The following is an 11,056-nucleotide window of genomic DNA, read 5'->3' as shown; positions in this document are numbered from 1 at the left end:
TTTTTATACAAAGAGAAATTATCTCTCTTTATCATCTATGAACATGCAAAGAAGGATTTGTCTTCTTTGAGACATTGAGTCATTATCAAATGTGAAAATGACGCAAAGTCTAAAGGCCATGTCTGTTGTTCTCACATTTGTCTTTCTACTGTCTTTACTGACATTGATATTTCCTTATTTCTCTTTGAAAAGGGGCATGTGTATGCCCATATTTTCTGTGAAAAACCCAAATTATTTCTTTGGAAAGTTGCCTGCCATCTATTTATTACAGACATTTCCCTTTGTTTAATCTCTGTTCAAGTCTGGTTACCATATGCTCCTCTCCCCCAATCCCGCTTTCATACTGTTTTACAGTATTTAGTAAAGATTCATCGGTCAAATAAATGTGAGTTACTTTTTATGCCTTTGCAAAGGTTCTTTATAAATATACTAAAAATTTATACTAACTCTCCCTAACAGACCATATGTCCCATTTTCGGATATGGGCAATATTTTTAGTTACTGCTTCTATCAAACACACAGGAATTGGGTGATCCTTAGAGACCCCGAATTTCACTACTTTAACAGTCCATGCGGTTCCAGCCACGCGTAACTGTATAGACACTACTTTTTCAAAGATAACTTACTGAGGCTTGTTCACAGAACTAAGCTTTCCCTGATATCTCTCCCTCTTCCCTCCCTGCACTCCCCCATGCTTCTAGAAGTATTATCCCCAATGCTCTCCAGGATTTAAATAACATTGTTTAAAGGACATTTAACACCACAATAGGGAATTTGTGGGCATGACTCGAACAATGCGGTTGCTCCAGATGCTGTATTCAAACTGTAGCGGCCCATTGAAAAAATAAATATAGCCTATAAGAAAGAAGACCAAAAAGAATAGTTCAGAGTTTGAAAATACTAGGATTTCACTTCAGCTAACATTAAAAGCTCAATTAGTTATAACCCACTTTAAAAAAAAAAACAAAAAAACAAAAAAAAACAAAACATTCCAACCTTTGTCTTTACTAATTCTGCTAATGCTTTACTCTGTTGCTTATGGTTTAAGGTGGGAAAAAGTTATAAAGGTTCCCAGCTCTCCTACATTATCACATGAATTAATTTTTGGCCTGCCATGAGTTCAAGTTTTGATACTTGATTTATTGACATTAGTTATTTGTTATAAGTTAGGAATAATACCCTTTTCATAATCAAAGCTAAAAAGCCTCATGGTAGTTACTATTCTTTATGTATCCATCACTCCCCACTCTATGCTTGATTTGTACTGTGGCAAACATCTTTGCATTTGGGCATCTTTAAATATAAGTTAAGGTAGTGTTTAAAGGTTGGCACTTATATGCATAGAATTAGCAATCTTTACATAAAATATTTATTCTAAGCATATTATTTTTTGCTGTCTATGCAAGTGTTCATCCAGAAAAGACTAATTTCTTAACTGCAGTACATTTTGTACATCTAAGTTCTGTATAAAAGTACTTTTTAAGGAAATTGATTCTGGAGGGCTGCAGAAGCCCCTTGGACTCTGAGTGTAATGGAACTGGTTACCATTTTTCTCGTAGACAGCATCTACTTTATCGCCAATTCCTGGGAAGTCATCTTCTATTAGTCTGGGGTAGTCTTTATCCATCAGATGTTTAGTATCATCATAGCTATTTAATTTAAAAAAAGAGGAAACTCTTCAGTAGGTTGTATTTTTGAGAAATTGTACAATGTATATCATGGCACCTTTCAAAACTGACAAGTTTTAAAATTTTAAGTCCATTTAAAACATTTGGTAGTTTTTTTTAAGTGAAAAACTACCTTTATTTAAGTAGCTGGATATCATGCAGTAAAATACTAGGAATTTGCTATGTTTAACAACATAAAACAATAATCTTTCCATTCATAAAAATGAATTGTAACTTTTTTTATTGCTTAGTTAGCTAATATCTAATAATAATAGATATATAAGCTATAATAAGCTTAGATAATAATATCTAGCTTAGATATTAAGTTAAAACATTTTAAGAGCAATTTTTAATTAAAATTAATACTTTTAATAAGGAATTACAATACCGAGTGCAGGGTAGATACTGGATGAGCAATCTTTGACTTTGCCTGAAGGCCATCTTTGAAAAGATAGTCACACCCTCCTTTCCATTTCCAAGTTTATGTGTCTGTTATAAAAGTATGTCACTAGAATGTTCTTTGAGTGGTTCTTTAATGTTTATGGGTTGATCCCTCCTTGCATGTAAGACAACTTGCACAGTGCAACAGTGCATACAAAAATATTTAAGTTTTAACTGCCATACTAGAAAGTCATGGAGGCATGTGGTGGTACTAAAGTCAGGAAGGGGACATATCTTCCCTCCACAACAACACAGTCCATGTTCCTTCTCCTCTGAGCACACATGCACCATCCTGACACATTCTGAAATTAGCCCAGAAGAGCAGCCTCCCATCATATATTACTGCTACTGTTACTGATGAGACTTATGTAGCCTTGAGATATGTTCCAGTAGGTAAAAGGTAAAAACCACTGGACCTTCAAGAAGCTAAGATGTGGGCATCACTGCAACACTGAGCAATAGAGGTGCAGCATTGTGAGTGAACACGACAGCTAGATAACTTCTAAATGCAGCGATCAACAAAGACTTTATAGGTGAAATGGTATTTCAAGTTAATTTTAAACAAGTAAAATTTCAAGGAGGGATTTAGGGAAAGACTTCCCAGAAAAGACAACTGCATAGGGGAAGATCATGAGAAGAAAAAAGCATGGTACAAGTGTGATACGATAAGCAACCTGTTTTTATGAAACGCTAGAGCTCATGCAGGGTGTGGCAGTACCAGGTAGAACTTGGCAGTCATCTTTAGAGTTATGGATGTCATTATTATAAAGACGTCAAAAGATAAAAAAGATACATTTATGGCATGTGTGTATGTATCAGTATAGGTAAAGTAAAGCTATCATTTCAAGTGTTGGTACCTATGATATTTTCATCCCTAAATAGAGACACTAATCTGGGGTCTTATGTCCGCGATTCACATTGCCTCTGACACAGACGAGGGGTCAGTAAACATTGCTGCCATACCTCCAGACCTGGTTTCCTGAGAAGAAGAGTGTCTTCCCCGTAGCCTCAAAGTGAACAGCTGCACTTATTTTTTTAACTTCTTTAGGAAATCCCAGTTCAGATATTTTTTGCGGGTAACCTTCCACAATGTCATAGCCATTAAGAGCCCAAAATTTTCTGCCTAGAATAAGAGAATGATTTCTTTATACAAAGAAACTCTGAGCACGCACAGATATAGATATTTATTTTAATGAAGATTCATTTCTTATCAAAGATCATTAATTTAACCAAAAAAATATACATTTAGAAATAAATTAGTGTGGTGACCATGTTTCTGAAATATTTTGAAATATGAGCATTCTTCAGACAAAAATAGGGATTAAGGTCCAAATTTCCTAATTGTGAGCATAGCCAAACAAATGTCATAATTCATTTGGCTATATATTATCTCTGAACGTTAAGCTTGAAGCTGTGTGAAAAAGACATTAAGATTTCTGCATGAACCAGTTGCACAGTTGGAATAGTAAATTAGATTGAAAACTTAAATTTTATACCAGATAAAGAATTATTTCTTTCTCTATAAGGTCATTATAGCACTAATTATAACAGTGAAACAATAAAAATGTCTTTAGATGTTGTATAGGCATTATAAATTATGATCACAAAGATGAAGTAGTAATTTGGAAATTTCATTATTTTCTGTTAATTGAACAAATAGAATATTGAAAAACATATACACTGAATATAAGTCTTTAAAAATAAGTGTTACATCTGATAAAAGACTAGAAAGGAAAGAAAATGAAATTTAGAAGGGGGCAAACAATATTTTTTTTCAATTTTTAAAATGTACACTGTTACATTTGCTCAGTAAATAGTTTTAAAGAGGAATAAGAAAAACTGACATGATTGCTATGAAACAAAGAGCAGATATGAGTAATAATGTTGACTTTTGACTTGTCAAATTTGGGGACACTTCTGGTTTCCATTTTCTGTTACTTAGTCCTGTAAATGTAGTAATACTTTTACTACATTTCTGGCAGTGTTACATTCACCATCGCCTGCCCTGGACATGCAGTGAAAGACTTACCTCTGAAGATCAAGATAAGGTCTCGGGAAGGATGCTCGTAGGCAGCGTCAATGCGGTTAGGAAGTTCTGGCCAAAACGACTTTGTTAAAAAAAGCTCTGCATCGACCTGCTGAGGATGCAGCCGCCAGAAGAATCTAGCACGAAAGCAGAAGTACAGAGATTGCTGTCATATTTTTTATGTCATATTTTAAGGGCACTATTTCAATTTAAGGGCCACTGGTCACCTCTTCACCATATCAATACAGAGAAATGAGAAGCTGTCTCCTGTGAAGGGGAAAATGTTCCCTTCCTCTCTGTGTGCCAGTTTTGCTCTTGCTACCCTAACTGTAGTCTCAAGTATTGAAGTTTAAAACCTCACCAGCCTTTATAAGTGCTTTGTGAGTTGGGATCATGCTTTGTTCAATACTGCATATCCCACAAGTGTCCAGCAAATGTGCCAGGCACTGTGTTGGGCTCTGGAGAGAAAGAGGAGTTAGACAAAGTATTTCTTCCAAGATCTCATTATCTAGGGAAACTAAAACATGAGAAAATATATGAAATACAATGCAATTAGAGTTATAACAGAGGAGATAAGAATGTTATGGGATCACAGATGAGGAAACAATGTAATTGATGAATGAAAAAAATAAGCATATTAGAACAAGGTGAAAAGTTTAAATTATTTCATTTTTATCACCTACAGACTTAGGTTGTTAAACACTCCTCTCAAATTTCAATATATGTTCACAGAGCCAAAGTCTTTCCAAAACTAAAGGGAATTCATGTAGACTCAGAGTAATGGCTTACTAGTTGGTAATTGATTTTAATACTTGTGTGATTTTTCATAAATAATTTGGATTTTTATATTTATGTGGTTATCTTTATAGGAAAGACTTCAACCAATGATGTAAAAAGAAGCTGCACTATCAATTATTTAGTTCATTTAAAATACATAAATAAAGTGTCCAAAGGTCTATTAATTGCACTTTTACCTTCTTTCCTTGAAAGTTTGACCAGATGTTTTGGCAATTTGCCCAGACATGGATTCACTAATGTTTGTTATGCAGATTTTATAAAACTATGTCAAGAGTACCTGTCTTTAAAAATCATCATTTCTCCTCGGAGACTGGTAATGGCATCAAGGGATAAGGATGGATCACACTTGTCTGGTGTTTTGGGATGTTTAGGGTTGGGGTCTTCATCTCCTGGGCCTACAGTAATGAAATAAATGGAAGAAGTTACCGAGGACGACCTCACTGCGAACATGATGTCACTAATGTTGAGTAGGAAGGGGTTCTTCTGGGGAGGACAATAAGTCTTGTCAAATCTATGCAGTGGTCCAAATACCTGTATTCCTATTTCCTCCTACCAGGGTGACCAAGGTCTTGCAGGTGGAACTTCTCCTTCTGCTCTCAACTCTCATGACCCCCTGAGATTCACTGGAACTGAACATTTAGGTTTCTCAATTTGGTGATAGAAATGGGATGGAGGTTCATGCTTTATAGAACATACGTACAAACTGCTCTTGAGAAACATGTTCTTCTTACCCACATCTAATGATGCATATCCCTGTGATTGCCCTCATCTCAGTTCCCTCTCTTGTCCATTTTATAAGCTATGCATATCAGCTAATATTATTTCCCCAGTGAGACAAGTGCAGCTCATGTCAGTGATAAGCCAGGCCTTCAGCTACATGTTTGTAAATTTGCCACCAGCCCCCATGAGAGCTAAAGGGGAGCTGAGCACAATCATGAGTCTAAACTGCTTTTTCTTTACCTGGATCACATTTGTTCAATTGATTCCCCTGGGTACAATCGTTGCAAAATTCTTACCCGTACTCATAAACTGCTGTGGTAGATCTGAACCAGAAAGGGCAGTAATGGATTAGCTGTCATGAGCAAGTTTTCTGAGCTGTGTGCTCTAGAAATGTTTACACTGATGACTGGGCGCTGTAATTATAACTCTATTAAAAGCTACCAGAGATCACTTGAATGTTTCCATAGTGGCAAATTGGAGTATTGAAAGACTACCCAGAATTTATAAAAGTGGGTTAAAATCTCCTTTTACCCTTAGTTGTATTACTATTAATACACTATTTCAGTGCTGTTAGGGCTTTGTTTCTTTGTTGTTTAAATGACGAATAGAATATTTTCCTTTCTTATGACAGAGATGTTTTGAGGTATCAGTTGTACCTTGCAATATATAAAATACAAATATGAGAAGTTATATTTTGCAAAAACTTTAGAGAATAGAATGTTTTGTACCTGAGTAGGTGGTTTGATTTGGAAAGAAAAAAAAAATGGACAGGTTTCCCAGGTTTAAAAGTAAAACCAAAAATAGTTCACTAAAACTTAGAAAATAAAGGTCTGTATCTATTCTGCTTTTAAGCTGATAAATTAGTTACCATAGAGTGACTGGATCCCCTGCACATCGTCATCAGGGAGCATAAAGTGGCTTTTGCCAGTGTAGGTGTAAATGGGAAACATAAGTGCTCCTGGGTCCTTGGAGTGGTCGAGACCTAAGGAATGGCCGAACTCATGGGCAGCAACCAAAAACAAGTTGTAACCTGTAAAAAGACAAACAATGAGAAAGCAAGGTCCTTCAGTGACCAGTTAGTGGAGAGTGTTATTTACCTCATCTGTCATGTCTGTGATGTCACCATTTCTCTTTTTTGGCTATTTTTCTCAAGTGTGTGTGTGTGTGTGTGTGTGCATGTTATTATTAATAGTTATGCATACTCACTTTTTAAAAGTTAATATTCAGTTGCTTAATGGAAGACTCAAAAGTATTGATTTAACCCCTATACATAAGTAGTGCTCCCTTTGATTGTAACTTCCCATACAATTCAATGTCCACAGATTATTCTCATGTAATTAGTAATCAGTGAGGAGCTACTATGAAGATACTAGTAATCCCAATTTGCTCTTTGTCTTCTGAGGTCAGATGAGGAAAGCGGATGTGGATGATCTTAAATGAGGAGCACCGGAAATAAGGTGGTGCCCAGAGCACCATCTAAACAGCATCCAAAGGGATAATGACCAAGTATGGCAGATACACTCAGCAGGGTCTCTGGGACTCACCTCAGGACCAAATTTACACCAAATGATTCTTTCCACAATATCTCTAGAGTTTAAAGAAACAGAAACTCTGGACATCACTAGCCAACTGTCTTCTATTCTATGAGATGAATCTATCACTGGATTAGCATTCTTTAGTCATTTTTCCACTGAATTTTGAGACTTTAATACTGATATTTTAAATTTGAAAAAAGAAATGTAGAAATAGATTAACAGAAAAAAAAGACATGTAAGTCAAGAGGAATTATTGTTACTTATGTTTAGAATACATGAAAACTGGAGCCGGTGGTTTCAATTTGATCTTAAACACCTTTTGTCACCATAGTCTATACATGAAGAAAATGTATAACCAATTCAGTGACCATACGGGCATCAAAATTAATATACAATCTCAGTGGCAAGTAAGTCTTCATTAAAATGATGAGTAATGGATACCATTCATGACCTTCAGCTGAAAAATTAATCCAGATTTGTTTGTGGAGGCATTCATTCATTTCATTTAAATATTTAAAATCCATACTTGATGTAAGAACATAAAACCGAGGCTTATTATAACTCTGTCTTAGTAATACTAAATGTTATCCTTTCTTTCTAAAACCTTCTAAACCTGTGAGATATTTAGAATGTTAATATGTAAGTCCTTATCTTTCCCTCCCAAGACAGATTGGAGTCATTGGAGTTGAGGCATTGCTCATTCAAAGCCCTGTTTTACTCTTCCAAAAAATAATCCTTCTTAGTTAAATAAATAATAAAAATCAGCTGTCTGTGCAGACTACTTCTAATTGTCACAACTAGATCCATTGAGCTCCAAAGTTAAGTCCTAGTTGAGACAATCTATTTTTTTCTTCCTAAATTAATATTCCCAATTCTTATGAGCCTTAAAGGATTCATTCAATACCGTTTCATTTTATTCTAGGATAAAATCTCATCTAGCCTGTCTCATGTTCTTTGGGTTAAGACACTACTTGATTTCTCAGAATATTATTTATGAAACTAGTGAGATAGATACATTTCAAACAAGTAACTCATATAATAGGGAACAGATATTTGATTGGACTTATGCCATTAATATTTATTCCATGGAGGAAAAACTATTTCAACTTACATCCAATTTATCTATGACTTACACATCCAGCTTTAATAGTTTCAGATATATATTTATAATAAACTGTACCTTACTATGCCGAAATGTAATCCATGGTAACAACACTTTGGTTGACAGAAAGATATTTTTTTTTAAAGATTTATTTATTCATTTATACAAGCACTGGGTACAGTCAGAAGTACGGGAGGGTAAGAGAATTCACCAGAGCCAGAGCAGGGAGCAGAACAGACAAACTGACAAAATACACCGCTGAGGGGAGCAGCGGGCGTGGCAGGAGAGGTCTGCACGCCATGTGGGACCCTCGGCCCCGCCGGGGAACAAACCGGCACTGCAGAGGCTGCGGGCAGATTCACAGCCCAGCGCTCAACCACTGCACCACCAGGGGAGGCCCGACAGAAAGATATTTTAATCCTAATTCAAAGTTAGTATTCCTAGAGCCTCCCTGGTGGCTCAAGGGGTTAAGCACCACATTGTGAAGCAATCTGTAGCCTCTTCAGCACGAGTTCAATCCCTGGTTGTCCAGGGAGCAACCCACATGGTGCAGCAGACCTCTCCTGACTGGCCCTCTGCTCCCCTCAGCAGTGTACTTCGGTCAGTCTGCCTGTTCTGTTCCCCACTCTGTCTCTGGTGAATTCTCTCACCCCCTGCATCTCTGCCCTGTACCCCAGTTCTTGCATGCATAAATAAATAAATCTTTTAAAAAAACAAAACAAAGTTGGTATTCCTCCAACTCCTAACCTAAAGAGATTTTGCTTGTTTTTAATGTTTTACATTGCTTTGCAGAAATGTCACTTAAAGGAACGAATAAGTATGTAATTTTTTTGAAAAACAATCACATACCAAATATGGTTCACAACATGCTTCTTAATGGATTTCCTATCTAATATGATAATCATGAATTATATTTTTATAAGCAATATTACCTTTGGAACTACTTGTCCAAGTTTCATCATCATCAAAATGGGCATCTCCTCCATAATTTGGTCCAGGAGGAAAAGCATGAGCCAGCAGACCAGAGGGCCCATCAAATGGATAGAAGTCACCATGCTCTGCACACAAAAGCGAGAGTTAGGAAGCTAGTTACACCCACCCAGCAGAGACACGCACAGGCAGTTAGTCAGTTTTTGTTGAATTCTGTAAAGAAGCAAAGGATGACTGAAAGAGGATAAAACAAAGGAGCGAGCTAAGAAGCAGAAATGATTCTGCACCATTACCTTTGGTTCCAAAAGAGATCATGATATCAGCAGTGCCATTGTGAAGTCTGGTAAAATTCAGAGGTGTCACATCAGACCAAACTTTGAAGGCTTTTTTGAAAGCCTTGTCAACCTCAGAGTGGGTAAGGTCAGGGGTATAATTCACAATTCTGTTCAACAGAGAAAGTTTCAAGTAAGTTTTTGGAAGCTAAAAGCTATTTTGGAGTATGTATTTTTCTGGGAATACTACTTTTTGACTCAAAATTCACTGACTTCTCTAAAAGTTCTACTGGAGTTCCATTTTTCAAAGGACTTCTTCATTATAATGCCATGCAAGGATAAAGAATGAGGTATTCTCTCAGACATTTGAGTATCTCCAAATATCTGCTCATCTGATATATTAAATTTGAAATATCCAGGTGTTTAATAAGAACTTATATTGCATGCTAAAAGTTTGGAATTGTATCACGTAGCCAAATAAATGAAGTAGCTCTGCAAAGTTTCTAGAAAGAGTAGAACTCTCTGCCTTTACCACTGTTATAATAACAATGCCTGATGGGCTACATTTGCAAATTTTATTGAACCTAATTTCACTTCTCAAGAAAAATATTTTGAGAATCCAGTGGAAGTAACAATAATAGATGTTATGAGAATTCTCATCAATAGTATTACAGTTATTCCTGGCCTTACTTAACTTCCATTGTAGTATTTAAAATATACCTTAAAAATGAAACTGTACATGATCTACTTGCCATCTGTAACTTCCGCTGAAAATTAGACATTTAATACTATTTTTTAAAATGAAAAAAATAGTAAAGATAGTTCATAATTTACCTGTAAGTTAAATTCATTTTTGACCATTTGAGTGTTCGAGGAAAAACATTGTATTCACCCACATCAGGGACCCCACATCTTGGTTTTTTCATGATGTCTAAGGTGTTATCATCAAGTTGGCCAGTCACCTCCAAGCCGAAAAAAGACTGCATTTCTCGGAGCCTGTCACCCATGGACCTTACTGCTGTCTTCTTCAGGATTCCAGCGAGATTCAGGGGATGGTAATATGACTTCAGGTAGCGCTAGAAAAGAGACCAACACGACCACCTTTTAAAAGAGAAGGGCACTTAGAAGACGCATCACACTGTTGGGTTCGGCAACATACTCTACCTCTGCAAACTGGAAGTCTTCCTCAGACAAATCCTCCTCATCATTATTGGGAAGGGGCAGGGACCCACAGTGAGTCCAGCTCATGAGCAGGAGGGCAGCTAGAACACCTGGGCGCATCTTGAATGCTATGCCTGGAGGCATCTGTCCTTCCTCCACAAGTCCTTCCACTTTTATAGGCCTATTACTGTGGTGAGTCACCACTGCGGCAAGTTTCAACCTCCTAGCCAGTAGAAGGTAAACATGCTTACATGGCAATTTCTGTTTTTTTCTCCCAAGAAGTGTGGTTTGTGGTAGAATTTGAGGGAAATATAAAATAAGGCCATCTCTTGTTTCAGCAGGGTCTCAAAAACCAACTAGCAAAATAAACAGTCTCAGCATATTTATGGATACTGTGGGAAGAA

The 11,056-nt window shown here is 36.5% G+C and overlaps 1 protein-coding gene across 1 annotated transcript; it reads right to left on the bottom strand.

Annotated features, from left to right (window-relative positions):
* Positions 1 to 754: 754 nt before the first annotated feature.
* MMP13 (matrix metallopeptidase 13) lies at positions 755 to 10,772 on the bottom strand. Its single transcript, XM_037504353.2, has 10 exons — positions 10,656 to 10,772; positions 10,326 to 10,567; positions 9,513 to 9,661; positions 9,222 to 9,347; positions 6,521 to 6,682; positions 5,210 to 5,327; positions 4,138 to 4,271; positions 3,072 to 3,231; positions 1,546 to 1,649; positions 755 to 855 (listed from the first exon to the last, which is right to left on the bottom strand). The coding sequence occupies exons 1-10, from the start codon at positions 10,770 to 10,772 to the stop codon at positions 755 to 757; spliced, it is 1,413 nt and encodes a 470-aa protein (XP_037360250.1).
* Between the last annotated feature and the right edge of the window lie 284 nt (positions 10,773 to 11,056).

The sequence above is a fragment of the Talpa occidentalis genome, unplaced genomic scaffold (genome assembly GCF_014898055.3).
Source record: "Talpa occidentalis isolate TD23 unplaced genomic scaffold, MPIMG_talOcc4v2.1 talOcc4.12, whole genome shotgun sequence".
NCBI classification, from domain to species: domain Eukaryota; kingdom Metazoa; phylum Chordata; class Mammalia; order Eulipotyphla; family Talpidae; genus Talpa; species Talpa occidentalis.
The sequence above is the reverse complement of the archived record's forward strand: the minus strand, read 5'-3'. Positions and strand labels throughout refer to the sequence as shown.